Source organism: Lipophrys pholis (assembly GCF_963383615.2).
Source record: "Lipophrys pholis genome assembly, chromosome: 9".
NCBI classification, from domain to species: domain Eukaryota; kingdom Metazoa; phylum Chordata; class Actinopteri; order Blenniiformes; family Blenniidae; genus Lipophrys; species Lipophrys pholis.
The window spans coordinates 7,651,034-7,667,759 of record NC_137639.1 but is presented as its reverse complement, the minus strand read 5'-3'; the positions used below and the strand labels follow the sequence as shown (position 1 = coordinate 7,667,759).

The 16,726-nt window shown below is 46.4% G+C and overlaps 1 protein-coding gene across 1 annotated transcript in view; it reads right to left on the bottom strand.

Moving 5' to 3' along the window:
• znf407 (zinc finger protein 407) overlaps positions 1-16,726 on the bottom strand; it is a 201,737-nt gene that overhangs the window by 164,695 nt on the left and 20,316 nt on the right. Inside the window, 1 exon segment of the mRNA XM_080470713.1 lies at positions 15,494-15,608. Coding sequence (XP_080326839.1) covers positions 15,494-15,608 — 115 coding nt within the window.

The following is a 16,726-nucleotide window of genomic DNA, read 5'->3' as shown; positions in this document are numbered from 1 at the left end:
TTAACTATCACTGCTGAGCCCTACACCGAGTGCATGCAACATATGTTACAACCCCCACATTCTACTACCCCCCCCCCCGAGACTCCCTGGCACACACACACACACACACACACACACCATCCTCCGCTCCGCAATTAAGCTTTAAGCCTCACTTCAGATTTCCGCACAGTGGCTCTAAAACTGATCAGTGCGGATCACCGTTATTAGATTTAATTGATTTAATGTGATGCTTATGTTTGTGACACATAGCTTCAACTTAAAAGTCGAGCGTGCACACGCACACACACACACACACACACAGATGGGTATATTTCTGCTTTTTATCTGCCATGTGAGCTGGTCTGAAAGAGATTAGAGGGGGTGAATGTTGGGGGAAATTCATTACATGACATTCAAATGTGTATTTAATATAAATATGGAGCTTCATATTCACACACACACACACACACACACACACACACACACACACACACACACACACACACACACACACACACACACACACACACACACACACACACACACACACACACACACACACACACACACACACACAAACAGATATCAAGACTACAAACGCACGTTTCCACACGGTGCTGGAAACTACAATCGGAGGCGGTCAACGAGGAAGGTTGAGCGCTGATTAATTTACAAAGCAAATTAAAACAAACGCAGAATAATAATTGAAAAAAAATAAAAAATAAATCACTGTGATGCAACGGAAGTTTTTTTTTAAATTTCTCACATCTGTTCCGAGTTGTTCGAGTATAAAGAGGCTTTTGTTTTCTCCCTTTTTTTTTTCTTCTTATTTGTGAGTAAAACTCGGTATCACGCGAATCAATTAGAATCTGCTGAAAATCCCTCATCTGGTTTGTAGCCGAGCCGTGAAACAGGAGCGTTAAAAACTATTCTCGCTCTCTCGCTCCCTCTCTGCAGAAAGGTTATCGCGTTGTATCTTATTGCCTTTACCTGCTCCCATTCACTGTGAACATGCACTGATTTGAATAAGCGCCGCTCCAGAATCTCTCTTATCAGATCCCAGACGGGTGTGCCAACACAGCAGTATCAGGTACACACCATCTCTCTTTCTCCATCTCTCTTTCGCTCTCTCTCTCTCTCTCTCTCTCTCTGTGCCGCCCTAAAATGAAAAAAAAAAAAAAAAAGCTTAAAAGAGAGAAAGAAGAAGAGAAGAAGGATGTCGTTGCATCTGGGATGTGTTGTCTGATAACACAATCCGGCTATAATCACATCCAGACTGGAAATGGAAAAAATAAAATAAAATAAAGTGACCAAAAGAGCAAAGCAGTTAATCCCTCTCTGGAAATGATTCTCTTTTCTCCTTTTTTTTTTTTAAACTTCTAAATCTGTTATTCTTTCATACCCAGAATGTATTTCCCTACAACTGCTGACCTCCACACTCATCAATTTACCTCATGTGGAAAACACAGGACGTAATGCAGTGAATTTTTAAGTGGGATATTATTAAAAAAATCATTAAGTGGTGTGATAAAAACAAATTGTAGACGCGCTAATGTGCAACAATTACCCACCGAAGGCAGGAATTTTTTTTTTTCTTTTTAAAGATTTCGTTTCATTAATACTCCGTGGAAGACAATTCCCAGAAGATGAACTGGTTTCCAGTTTCCTTGTTGCTGTTTGCTTTGGCTCCATGGAGGAGATACACCGGCTCGGGAGAGCATCAGTCAGCGACGCTGGCGAGCGTGGTAGCAAACATGACCTCAGAAAATGTATCCTCCTCGGGTAGGTTAAACACACACACACACACACACACACACACACACACACACACACACACACACACACACACACACACACACACACACACACACACACACACACACACACACACACACACACACACACACACACACACACACACACACACACACACACACACACACACACAAACAAGCGTAGCGAGGCCACACTCATTTCCCCAGTCCTCTTTACGGGCTAACCTGCTCTCTTCATTAGGGTGCTGTGGGGACTTATCACTGTGTAGTCTTTGTCCTTGCTGTAATTGCCCTCTCGGCATGTCAGCCCCCGCCCACCACCACCAGCACCACCATCATCACAGCAGCCCCCACACCCAGCCAGCCAGCCCAGCTTCAGCCCCCTCGTGACAGGCCCGGTGAGACGGCGGTGCGGGGAGCCTCTCCTGAGACCTGCTGATCGGCCCCTGAGGTCCGCCGGTATAGAGAGGCTTGTCCTAGTTAAAGGAGCACCGGCAGGGACACCCACCCACCTCAACAGCCCCCTTCCAAAAATACTACCCTGCCACTAGCTATGCTCATTGAGCCTCACCGATACCCGCAAATTTTTAAAATAATACTTTGTTACATAGAACCTTCTAGGTGAGTTTCCCGTCTTTGTAAGAAATTGTCAAAATAATCCAAAAAGTTTCCCATCGTAATGTGAGAAGACCGCTCCACTCGCACCTACGCACTAGGTGTTTTAGTTTGGAGGAAAGAAATTAAGAAATATCAATGGAGACAAGTGGAGCGAGTCACAGATCATCTTCCAACAGAGGGATCACAATCTCAGCTGCATTTCATTCATGCAAGAGATCCACATGTTCCACACAGCAGGCGGCCCCCATGCTGCAAACCAGCTTCCTGTGACTGCCGGAGTAGTAGCAAGTTGAATGGCGCCATCTAATGTTCATCAAAAAGACGGCAAGGCAGACCGGCTCCTCTCTTCTGAGCTGCTGACTGGAAAAGAGATCTTAAGGCTTTTCTTTTTGGACTTCATGAGCAAGTAGAAGTCATCACATGTAGCTGGACGGGTGGCGGGGGCTTTGAAATGACCATGAAAGTCTTCGGAGTGAACCCCCTAATTTGAAATTTAACCGCAATGGACAAGAAGCTATCAGCGTTGCAGCATATTCCTGACCCCTGTTTGTTTTGCTGAATAAACAGAATAAATGAATAAACGCTTCCCTCTTCGCGCGGTGCGTTTCTCCTCATCACACTCAACTTTCTTCTTCCTCCTCTTCCTCTTCTTCTCTCCTGCGGGGTAATCGATGTGTCAGCGTTTTCACGGCTGGCTGCAGGGGCTCAGACCTACGCCGCGGCCCAGGGGGGGGGTGAAGGGATGGGGTTTCAGCAGCGCAGAGGTTAACGCGGTGTTGTGTTGGCGAGGCCAAAGATGGCGCCGCTGATGATGGGGGTCTCTTCCTTTTTTAGGCTGCACGTCCTCTCCTCTTTACTACCGGCCTGACACTTGTGGACGCTGGACTGGAAGGCGCTTCCTTTGCCCCTCTTAATAAATCCCTTTATCTTTACTCAGTGCTGAAAATATTGCCCCATCTGCCCCTGCCAGGAGATTGGTGACAACTGTGCATGATGGGGGGGGGGGGGGGGGGATCTCTCTCTAACCTCGCCAGCTACTAAACGCAACACGGGCGAGCGGGGGCCACGGAGGATGCCGGGAAACAAACAGTGAGACATAAAGGAGATGTGATGCGCAGTATAACGTTTTAATAACTTTGTCGCACCGCATCTGAAATGCAAACACATTAAAGTGGACACAGTGCCCCTCTCATTAAACACACAGCAGTATAAACATTACCCCACCCTCTCTGCACTTGCATAAACACACGCAAACACCTCATTGGCTCTCCGCATCCCTGCATCCGTCCGACGGATGCCACCGGCGAGCCTCGGGAGTTTTTCTACGGGGGTGTTTTATGCGTCCCGCGGGGCTTTGAGACAGTGAGATGTGGCTATAGCACACAGAGGATCCCAGTCAAGGACACGGGCAGCATCACTCACTCCGCCATTATTTGCTCATATTTAAAGCTGAGGGAGGCGCGCTGGGGTTACCTGAGGGACCGGGGGCTGGAGGAAGGGGTGGGGGGGCGCGTTGATTTCAGAGTCCGACGGGTGTGCTGAGCGGCTGAGAGCTAAAGGCGACGCAACGAGGAGGGAGGGAGGGCGAGGAGAAGGAGAGAGAGAGGGAGAGAGGGAGTGACAGAGAGCTTTATATGTCAGCCCGGTGATACCAGCATTTTTATGGACGAATATTTTTCCTCTTGTCAGAGCGGGATAAGGAATCACCATAAGGTTGGGGAGCATGAATATTGCCCTTGAGGGCCCACTGTGGCTGCTCCTGTTTATGGTTGACTAGCAATCAGCCACCGATTCAGGACCCGCAACCCCTCATCCATCCACGTCAGCAATTAATCAATTAAACGGGCAGCGGGGAGGGCCGGGATCGGCTAGGTGTGTTAATACAATAGCCCGTTAAGGTTGATGTAATTTCATCACTAATGTCACCCATTCATCACGCCTTATTATCCGTTTCGCATAGACAATGGTCAATATGACTTCATAAATCGGAGGATCATGGGGACCCGGTGATATTAGGCCTGAAGGGTGCCGGAGGATGATGGGCTCCGGAGTGCCAGCGCCGAAATTTAACAAGCGAGCCCGCCCGAAACGAGCTCCGAAACTAATGTGACAGATTAAACAACAGGAGTACAGACGTTTAATGCAATCCTTCAATGGCTGCACAACAGAAAATACAACCCTAATTATAAAGACCACCGTCTGAGAGAGGCTTTGTCCTCAGATGCAGTTTGTTTGATAACGTACAAATCACATAACTGTCCGTGCCGTCGGACTGCTGGGAGCGGAGCCCGTGAAAGCCGTACGTCGTCTCTGATTAATCTTAATGGGTTAAAAAGAAACAATAAAGTGAAACCCCACTAAGGCTGGCCTCCAGAACCAATCACGATCCTCAACGTTAAAGATACAACGTCTGGATAAATCATGATGTCGTATCAACAAGCTTTAATCATAACTGGGAATGCAAGTGTGTGTGTGTGTGTGTGTGTGTGTGTGTGTGTGTGTGTGTGTGTGTGTGTGTGTGTGTGTGTGTGTGTGTGTGTGCGTGTGTGTAAACAGACATGTAACGTGTGGGCGGAGGCCCCTGTCCGCTTGTGTGGGCCACACCACATGTGATGCACACAGAATGTGAGCGGTGTTTGGCGTACCGGTGGATCGCAAGCCGTGTCTTCTTGGACTGCGGCCACAGACAGCTGACAGTTTGCACGAGTGTTTGGTAACTTTAAATGTCACAGTTTTCAGGGGCCAAGAAAAATATTTTTCTTATGATGACTCTGAGCTTTTCTGGGAGATTTGTTTTTATGCCTCGGTGAAAGTGGCGCTGGAATAAGCTGCAGTATCGGGGGGGGGAGGATGGTGGAGTTGTGGTTAACACATCGCCAGTTAAAGTCCAGGCTTGGAGGCCTTTCGGTGCAGAGTTTGCACGTTCTCGCTGTGCATGTTGAGTTCAGACGCATGTCTTTTGAAGATGAGAGTGGGTTTTTTTTGTTTTCCCTGAAATGGACTGGACACATATCCAGAATGTACCCTGCCGTCACCCATAATCATCCAGGGTTGGCTCTATCCCCACCTGTGACCCTAAAGCCGGCTACAAGATTTGAAGATTTCAGGTAGCAACTCTGTACGACATGGATCTAATAAACTTTGAGCACAATGTGAAATTTGCTGTGTGCAGATTGCACAATGAAAACGTAAGCTGAATCGCAGCCCACAATGTACGCGAGTCGATTGCATCGGAATAAAACATCATAACCACGTGCCATCAATTCACAAACAAAACATTACCAGAGCCCTAGTCCTTGTGGCATTTCAGTGTATGAAAAGAAATCCCCCCAAAGTTTTTCTTTAGATCCCACATACTTTGTTTTGACACGTTTTGCAGTTGCAGCCACGAAGCTTCCGTTTGTCAGTGTTGCACTGATCGGAATGTCATTTCATACTGCATTTCTATTGATTAGTTGACGTAGGCCACAGCAACAGTCACGAACACCCCAAATGTCTGACACTGTGAATTGTGTCGCAGGTTGTCTTTGCTCGCAGGACAACAACTGTCCTTGACAGTGTGATGTAGGACGTAGAGCCGAGACCAAAGATATCGCCACTGTCGTTTCGTCTGGGACGGCCGAAAATCGCAGTGTGTCACGGAGATGGATAAAGTTGAACATGAGACGGGTGGATCGATGGACCAGGACAAAGAAGCTCAAGCAGTAATATTACAAACCTGCTCGAGTGTTTAATATCTGTTCCAGCTTACAGTTTCTTGGATCCAAACCACTTCCATTAGTGATCACTGTGACTCTCACGGCACACTCCTCAGCCATCTGAAGCATGGTTCCTGCTCTTCTTGGAGAGTTTTGGCTCTGGTCGAAAAGCTGATTGTGAGTTTGGGACGGCACAGAAACAAACTTAACTTGACCCGACGGGAAATAATACTCATGGTCTGTGCATAATCACTTGGAGTCTGCTCAAACAGTCGCTCTGGACGAAGCGGCGGGTTGATTAATACTACAATAAATGCAGTACGCAATCAAAGAAACTACATGGTATCCATCATATCAGCTGGAAGGCGGGGGCTGGCGGACGTCCAGCGCCTAACAGAAGGCCAATACCTGCCCTGCGTATCGCTCTGATGCTACTAACAGCTTCAGTCAGACACAAAGAGCCTCCCTTATACCCAAGCCAACATTTCCCCAGCACTCCCAGCAGGTACATCAGCTCAATTATGATGATGGCAATGACTGATTGCATTTTACCTCTCCTCCTGTTCCCCCAATACGTCTGGCCATCACAAAAAGGGAGGGGACGGAATGAGAGGAAGAGAGACGTGGCAGCGTCATCTCCGGTAAGCTACAAGCGTCCCAGATGCCAGTCTCCGGGACGGTATCAAACATCTCTGTGGCAGACTCGCCATGAAAATAATCTATACCTACAGGAAGTCAATTAAAAAGTGCCAGGGGAGATTAAGAGCAGCGTGACAGCTTTTCGTCAGGCCACGGGTTCGTCGGGGAGGAAACCGGCGTGCTGCTCGTCTGCCGCGTGAGTGAGAGGAAGGTAAAGTGTGTGTGCGCTCAGTAAAGACATGTTGGGAGGCGAGTGGCGGCGGGCAGAGGGAGGAGACCGTTGGCGAACGTGCTTAAAAGCCCCCTCATGAATATTAAAAAGGCCCTTGGCAGTCGGCGGCGGCTCCGCCACCAAGTTTGCAAACGGGCGTAATGTGTCTGTTTGCTGAGAAAGGGGGCTCGGGCCTGATATCAATTAAATCAAGCAGTGTCAGTCTGATGGTCCTCTCAATGGAGGGACAGCCCATTCCCCTCTACACATCAGCTCAGCTTTGTGTCAACCATCCATCTCTCATCCTCTCTCTCTCTCTCTCTCTCTCTCTCTCTCTCTCTCCCTCTCTATCAGCCTTGACGCACTCTCTCCCCTTCTCTCCCCTTCTCCCGTCTCCCCCTTTTCGCTCTCTCCCTCTCCGTCTCTCAAGCAGCCGGTAACTGAACGCACAAATTACTCTCCCCTCCACCTTTAACTCTCACTAAATCTTTCCCCTTTTCCACTTTGCTGAGCCGGGATATTTTATTCCTCCATCAAATATGCATCCCATTAATTAAGTTAAATTACTCCTGACTGCCAAATATCCCCTGCCCCGATGGGTGTCAACACAGAAATGCATGACTGTGAACCTGCGATGACACGGTCCCAACACTTAAACATGAGTTACGGCCCTTTGCAGGCCCATCCTCGGGCAGATTACCAGACACTTTGGGCTGCTGGAATTAAGCGTCGCTCGCTGCCCACCCCTCACCCCCCCACCCCCACCCCCCGTCCGCCCAGCTTTTTAATAAGTGCACAATGGATGACACTCGCACTTCTGACAATGAGAGGACTGATATTTTAATTACACCCCTTTTTTCATCTGCCGTCCTCTTCATCTTTTAATTGCTGTTGTTAATCACTCATTAACTTCCCTCGCTATATTTTACCCCCCCCCCCTCCCCTACAATATACCTATGACACGATGAGCTCTATAGAATAGATTGTTCAGCAACATTTTCTAAAGAATCCAACTACTTGGTGGGATAAGGTTCCTTTGTCCTGGTTTTGTGTTGAAGGGTGTAAACTCATTTTGCTCTTTGTGCAGGCCCGAGCTGATATCAATCTTCAGAAGGTAAATAAAAGGTGTAAAAGAAAGAATCAGGATTGGGCCTCGCGAGGAGAAAATTACTACTTCTCCTTATTTCCACCCTGCAAGTTGAGATTTAACAAACACAAAGAGCTGAGGCCACAACAAGTTTATTGTTTTAGAGAAAAGCTCCGGACATCATGCACACAATGCAGACAATAGCCTCTTAACTTGGACAGTCCTCAGGAGTAGTATAACTTACTATCATAAGCCTATGTGCTGTGCTGGCTCTCTGGTTTAACTACTGATCCTGCGTTTAGAGTGTGGAGCCGGTGTTTTGTTTTGGTTGGTCTTTGATTAAAGGGAAATGGTTTGATTATGAAGCCCCGGGGCCCTCTGCTCCAGGCCCAGTAAAGAATATGAGATTCTTATTAAAACCTAATAGGACTGATGTGCTGACAGAGATTTCCCGCTTTGTCTCTGGCGCTCGGAGAGTCCCATTCAAACTCTTGGAAAGCATCATTTTTACCAACAGGAGAGCGACCCGGCAAACTGACTCCCTCAAGTACTCGTGCCCGTGTAATTTGGTACACAAATTTAATAGTTTCTGCTGAGCCTCACTACACAAACCGGGCTTAATGAAGCCATACGTCTGGTGTCATCTCTGAGCGATACGCGCAAGGACACATCACTCAAGACGGAGTGGACTCCGACAGTCCAGCTCCAAAACAAGAAGAAAAAAAGTTTCAAAGTGTCCACGGGTAGATTTATATTGATACGTCGATGCCATCTAGGGTTCGCTCTCCTCGCTTTATCCTCCCTCTTGCAGCTTTTTCTTCCCCCCGCGTGTGTGTGTGTGTGTGTGTGTGTGTGTGTGTGTGTGTGTGTGTGTGTGTGTGTGTGTGTGTGTGTGTGTGTGTGTGTGTGTGTGTGTATGTGTGCCTGTGCATGAGTGTGTTTCTATTGCAAAAAACATTAATTTTACAAACATCAGCCCAAGGCTACTAAACACATCCAATCCATTATGCTGCGCTTTATCGTGTTATGGGGGGTAACGGGCTGTAAAGCTGTCTCGGTCATAAAGAGCGATCGCGGAGTGCCGAGTCAAACCAGAACGCAGAGCTCTCCGAGCCATACGCAGCCCCTCGTTATCGTCAGAACAGCTCCGTCACATACTTAACCTTTCCAGACCGGCCTTTCTGCATTATTTTCCAAATGACCTTTAGCGTTACTTATTTCATTTCCGATAATGGCACACTAAATTTTGCTAAATGCATCAGAGCAAAATGTGTTTGTTTTGGTGAGAGGGGGTCCGTCTGACTGACGGGGACCGTGTTCCCGGGGCCGAGGTCCTAAAGTGTCCGACGCGGTAAACAGCCATACGTCTTCCTGATGGGAGCGAGGGTGAAGCGCTGATCCTGATGAAGAGGGATTAAGAGCACACGGCGGGAGTCGGTACGTCACACAGGTCTAGATTAGTGAAACTCAGTCACGTGTCATTTTATACACATGTTCAGGGTTAAGGCCAGTTCACCGCCAACTTTTAGGTTGTTTTTTTTTAAAGGCGTGCACGTCCAAAGAACGGATCCCAAGTGTGCCTTAAGGTGCTTTAAGTGAACTGTTTTCTTCCTTAAAAAGCCTCCAATTGCATATTTACAAGCATCTGAAGGTTAATAATGATACTAATAAAATATGCAAACACAAAAGGCTTATTGTTTCGTGTTAATGAATGCAGAACTCCTGCCAACACGTCGTGCGTGCTCTCAGACGTGCACGGTTAAATCATTTAGAGCATTACCAGTTTCTCCAAAAGGTCTGACTCTTAGCATAAATACGGAGCCGTCCTCGAGCTGCTGCATTGCACGACACGAGGAGCGCCGTGCTTCACGCCCTTGCCGCACGGGCGGGTTGGGGGTTGGTGGGTGGGGTGGGATCTTAGCGAAATCGCTAATGTACGTGATGATTAAGTGTAACTCAAATACCGAGTGTGTTGTTCGTAGGCCTGACAGGCAGTAATTTGGTGTATTATATTCTGCGGTTTTAATTGCACGCCACCAACGTGTCCCCGTGACACGTTATGAAGCGATGATGTACAATTATTTCGGGGCGGCGGGAGATCAGCGGAGTGACATTATAATCATCCTCATAGGGATCCCTCTCTTCATCTGCAACAACCATTAATGTTTAAATGGGAGGAAGGAAGAACGAGGAGAGGAGGACAGAAAGAAAAAAAAAAAAAAAAAAAAAAAACATAAAAATAGTTCTCAGGGAGTTCTAACCAGAATCTGTTTGAGGATTATAGAGAATCACGTCAGGGGAGAAGGAGAAGGGGTGTGGATAGACAATAGAGGGGCTGAGTTAAGTGACGGCTTTCTCTGGATAAGCAGCGAGCTAAGATGCTCCTCCACTGTCACTGCCAGGCCTCACACTACTCATACAGGCCCGGGCATTAAGGCACATTACAGCGGATGAGCCACGCAGGGCGGAACTGATGGGCTATTCTGGGAACAGACCAGACAATCTCACAAGACAGGGGGGGACATAAAAACCCTGACACGAGCCAGCCCCATCCTGTTAACAGTCAAATCACACGCGCGCGCACACACTCACACACACACACACACACACATGCACACAACATGAAATCATGACTATATATACTCTCTCCAGCACTGAGTCAAGAAAACTAGATGAGAGGGAGTGAAACACACAAAGCAGCCTCCTCCACACTGAACTTTAACACGCTGCAAACTTTTACTGTTGTGAGGGGGGGGGGGGGGGGGGTAAGAAAATGCTTTTCTTCAGCTTTGTTTAAATTTCTGAAGTGACACCGAGGAAAGGGGCAGCTTATGACCCATAATCATAAAACGGCGGTCCACAAGAGAACAATCCACGTCCATGATAGTGTTAATACTTCTAAGGGCCGGGGCTGAGATATTAAACCAATGCCTCAAAGCATTTAGACTGTTTATGCATAATTTAACACCAACAACAGCACTTGGATGTCCGTTTGCTGGATCTTTGGGGAGGACGAGCGAACCGGGAGGGGAGAAATGCTGAATCCACGGCCTTTCTGCTGGATGATGGAGGAGGAGAGGAGGAGGCTCATTAAGTGGCCCGAGCCCCCGATGTGGACCAAAACACGCCGGGAGGAAATGCGGGGAATCTTGACGCCTCACATGCAGGAGCAATCTTTTCTTTGTTGTTGTTGTTGTTGTTGTTTTTAACCAATTAAATATGAGAAATCTCATCTCGCATCTCGCTCGCTTGCCATTTTTTTTTTAGTTGCCCCCCCCCCCCCCACCCGGTTTTACTCCTTCAGAAACCTCCACGGGCAAATTAAGACAGACGAGTGTGCTTTAAACACGAAGACGGAGCTGGCCAGGTAGAAAGCGTGGGCACCCCTGGAGGAAACGGCGAGGAGCAGTGCGGCGGCGGCGACGACCGACGCGCTCAGGCTTGAGTGGCAGCGTGGTCAAGGGGGTTCCAGTCTGTCCTGGCCTTGCATTTGCATTTGTTAATTAAATGCCACAACAATATGATCTTTAACTATCAACAACTTCTCCTCCTCCTCCTCCTCCCTCCTCCCTCCCTCATCCTCGCGGCACCTGAGGAGACAGCTGTGACGGCGAGGCGAGGCTAAAACGAGGCGGACAGCCGAGGTAATCTTCTCGTCTGAAAGTTTAACAAGGAAAACGCTGCAATCGATGGCATTGAGGGGAAAGGTTTTTTTTTTGTTTTTTTTGTGCTGAGCTTAAACAAAATGGCAATATACTTAACCCAGAAACTCGTGTCACGTGGAGGCCCAAGAGTCTGGAATCACGTGGTAAATTAATGAAACCAAATGTGTTTTTTTGTTTTTTTACATGGTAGGATAAATGCCGCTCCAAAACATAGTCTGGTGTTAATTGACATGATGGATTGTGAGGAGTCTCCCCTTCCGAAAAGTTTTGGTTTAAGCAAAATGTTCCGCTGTCATTAGTATCCGCGGGGGGAACGCAGAGCCTAATCGCACCATAATCTCACGTTTCTAGGTCACCGGAAACAAAACGGGTAATCACATTACACATTACACCTGAAACAAGCGCCATCCATTAGTAACGTGCCGCAGATCCAGATTAAAAACACATCGTCAGACGTGAAAAGTTTGGTGAGGGGAATAGGGGCGGGGGGTGTGGGGTGGGGTGGTGGGGGGGTTTATGTGTATGTATGGCTGTGGCCTTAATGAGGGAGTTTCTGGGGGTTTCTTTTGTGTTTGCTGCTCTTTAGTCAAGAGGAGGGATGGCCTGGTGATCAGTCAGTACTGAAAGCACACACAGGGCCGATTTGTCACCAGTGGCTGGCACTGGCAGCGCACGGCTCCTCCATCCGCATGATTTGTGAAACTCGGGGCTGTATTTAGTAGTCCCATTTAAAGGCATATTGGAGAACTGTTCTGTACGTATGCGTGCCAGTGTGTGTGTGTGTGTGTGTGTGTGTGTGTGTGTGTGTGTGTGTGTGTGTGCGAAGCTAGGCACTTGGTCAAAGCGCGGCGCATTTGCAGCACTTGGGAGAAGAGGGGTTTTCAGCTGGAGGGCTTGTGAAACATGAGCCTTTCCCGCTCATTAAAGGAGAAGCTGTGTTTAAACCAAAGCTTGTTTGCTCCTGCTGTAATATGTTTGCGAACATCAGCGGGAGCAAATAAACACGTTGGCTCGGCGCGGCTTTAGAAGAACTAAATCGGCCCGCGACTGAACTAAATGGAACGCTTTGCACCGAATCACACAGAGGGAGAAACTAATAACTCTACATATGTCTTCATCTGAGCGAATGTGCAGCCGCAGAAGCTCGATGGCACAACGCTGGAAATCCCACAATTTACTGTATTCCCCGACTGCATGTTAAACAGCTTAGCACGTCCATTTGAACATGGCGAGGCAGTGAGGAGGTCTACCGCGGGACCGAGAGGAGCTCAACACAACATATGGTCTTCATGTAGGGGGTACGACGTAGCGCAATAATAACTGTACACGCGCACTACTGGGTATTTATAGGCTGCTAGTTACCTACATAAACTTCCAATTAGGAGTATTTGTACAGCTGAAAAGATGCAGAGGGTAAAACTCCACTTATTTTACCTTTATGTCTGGAGGAGGTTTGACTCGGAGCAATATGTTTGTCTTTATACAAACCGTCTGGGAGCAGTTAAAGGTTAGAGGGCCTTTATTTGCACATTAAAATAAAGCTGTTGCCAAATTTGGGGGGGTTACATTGGCGCCGCTGCCGTTTCATCTCCAACAGTAGAGTCAAAGAAAGGATAGTATGGCACTACATGTTGATTAAACACGAAAAAAAATCTCCTAAATTGGTCAAAATCTGCAGTTAATATTGATTGTCTAATGCACGTTTAAGAAGTTCATACGATAAGTATTAAGTATGTACACCTACAGCACAATGGATTGAAAATGTGCAAAATAGAAAACTATGAACATAAAATATATGAATTCAAACATTTACAGCATTCTGTGCTGTCCGAATTGTAAGCATTCCTCTTTCTATAACTTTGATTCTATTGTTCTCAGCTATTCTACAGATTTCTGCAGGGTAAAAGAGATGTTAGTTCAATTTGATGGCTCTTTTTGCAACATTTCTTATCAATTTCCAATTCAAATTACTTGAAACCAACATTGCAATTCTTGCAGACACAATGAATCTGTTGATTACAAAGTTTTTAAGCAGATAAAAATAACTAAATAGACCTTAAATTAGGCAAAATCTGCAGTTGAAGTTATTCCACCAGAACAAAATATCCTTAAAATAAACTCCCCATAAAAGGTGACTTCTGCACAGAGAATAAACCAACACACCAAAACATGACCATTCCGCAGTTGCCTAAATCAATCACACCAAAGTCGAGATGTTTACAAACAAACGTAAGGAATTTGTGGCCATCAAACGTGTTTATGTTTTGCTGACTGACGTCATCTTCAGAAACCTGCCGCAAGGGTTTCTGGGATATCAAAGATGGCGTTGTGGCATCTCAAGAGAAAATATCAACATTCGATTCACTCCCAAAAAAAGCCAGACATTCTCAAAGAAAGAGTTTTCATGCCACGAGAATAGTCTTAAATATTGTTGTTTCCGTGACGTATATTATAGACTCTTTTTTTAATGACAGGTAGATGCATAATATAAAGTTTTTAGAAGGACAAAATGAACAGAAATCAGCTGTTTCCATAACGCTAAGATGTCAACAAACCCTGGGATGTTCCGCGACATTTAAATGCTGGAAATACGCGTTTGTACGAGTGTAATGAGGAATTTCCTTCAGAAAGGTGTTGACAACGTATTAGAGATGTATGTCAACAACTAAGGCCCCGTTTATACGACAACGTTTCACGTGACGACGCCTAATCCGTTGAAAAAAAGGAGTGCGTTTAAACTGCAGCAGCGGACACAGAGACAACGATGTAGTTAGTATGCCGGGCCACAGGAGGGCGCAGTTGCTTGATTTTGTAATGAAACTACACAGACGTGTGCAGAGAACAAGACACTATAAACGTGAGGAAAATGGAGAGAACCTGACATCCGCATGGACTGATGACACATCGGATGTTATCAGGGAGAGTCTCAACTATTAAACTACTGATCTGGACGATAAAACTAGAATACTGACCGCGGGTCGTACCACTATGCGGCCGCCATGTTTGTTTACAACTGGATGAGCAGGAGGGGGGGGGGGATGTGCATGCGCAGTAACAGGCTCTGTAGCCTCCAACATTGGATCTGCTCATTGGTGCCGTGTAAACAGACCCCCCAAAAGTGAAGAAAGTTTTGCGGATACACTCGAATTCGTTGCCGTGTAACGTTAATGTTGGTTCAATTTATTGGTATTTTTTGCAACATTTCTGTGACTTTTCTAATCGAATGATTTAAAACAAAACACTGAAATCTTAGCATACATAACACATTTGTATATTACAACGTATTTTAACTTATTAAATGCTTTCAAACAAAAGCTTAACTAGTTACTTGCCATCAAATCATAAATTCGAGGCATCAGAATATTTGAAAATATTATTAACAACGAGGAGACAAGAATTTTGTGAATTCCGAGCAGTATTCCTAGAGTTTATTTTTATTTTAACAGTTTAAAAATCTGACCATTAAAAAAAAAAGAATCTGTGGCAGATTCACTCATTACGGGCAGACGGGGTTAAATTGGCTTGAATTATGAATTAGCCTGAGACAAATGCAATTTAAAGTGGGCTGTGCAACAGATAATTAGCTCATCACTTTTGATTGGGAGGATCGGTCCTCTCACTGACCGCCACTGGTGGACGGGCTTCAGTTCACAACGTGAAAAACTTTAAAATACTCCTCCGAACCTGTTTGCAGTTCGATATGAAGTTTCTTTAGCGACGGATTTCATCAGACTGAATCCCTTTGGGTGAGCAAATCCTTTCAGAGCAGCTTTGTTACCTTTCGGAGGCGTCAAGCTCAAACACCGATCGCTGTCACTCACCCGCATATGTCGCATTTGTACTCCCGCATGCCGAGGTGCCTCTTCACGTGGTTCCTGGCGTCTCCCAGCTGTGCGGTTGCAAAGTTGCAGATCTTGCACATGAACGGCTTAGATCCTGCAAATGAAACCAAAAATAAATAAATAAATAAAAATACAAAGCACGGTAAGGCGTCACATGCAACAACACAGCATTACGTTTGAAGGAAAGAAGTGGCAATTTTAATAAAAACACAAGTGTTCCTGCTGGGCAGAAATTTGATTTTGCCTTGAGGATCATTTTTCAACGCCAGGCGTGGAGGACTGTTATTACTCCTGTGCTAGGACTTCAATCTACTTCACAGCCACAAAATGACTCCAGAATTATAGAAACGGATGCCCTCGCTGCGGCTCCCATAAAAACTACAGTCACACTCCGAGTGCCAAGCCGCTCTCCCCTCACTCTCTATCCATCCTTGTCACTCTCCCTCATCTCTTACCTACTCTTCCTTTGCCTGTGGATGCGTAAATTGGATTCCAAAGGTCAGGGCGAATACGTAAATCAATTCTGCGTGTGCTCGCGACCGCCCGTTCCATCATTAAAGCGCTAATCACTCCGGCGAGCTTCTCGGGGAGGTTTCTCCCTAATTATTGTCATTAATAAGTCCAGAGGGCGTGGTAGCGTTTGAGAGAGTGGCAAAGCCTCCTCGTGCTATTTGTCACTTTAGAGCAAGAGCGGCGAGAGGGCCGATGCACAGACACGACACACCCCAGTGAAAGGAGGACGCCGGGACCTTCAAAACAAAGGGAACCACACGCGCTGGCATTGGAAACCGTAATGACAGAGTTGGTTTCAAAGGAGTTTTACATTTCTGTCAATATGGCTTTTAGGATCAGAACTTTACAATGTGATGCCAACATGTGACAAGATACATGGCAGAGTGAACACTTGACCTCCACAGTGTGTACTCAAAAGTACCACTGTACAGTAAAGTGTCCACAAGAAACATCAAATGTCCATTAATTTCCTTCTTCTGTTGAATCGTTGCCGTCACAGGGGGATACAATCTGTGATTAAAGTTCCTTCAGCAGCAGACAAACCAAATATACAAAATAATAATTAAAAATTTTTTTTTTTTTAAATAAAATCCAAAGTCCGGCCGGCCTGTCATCTTTCACACACATATAGGCCACGTTGACACAACGTCTTCTAGAGGAAGCATAAGACTTTCGCTGTGTTTTGGGTTACTGTTTACA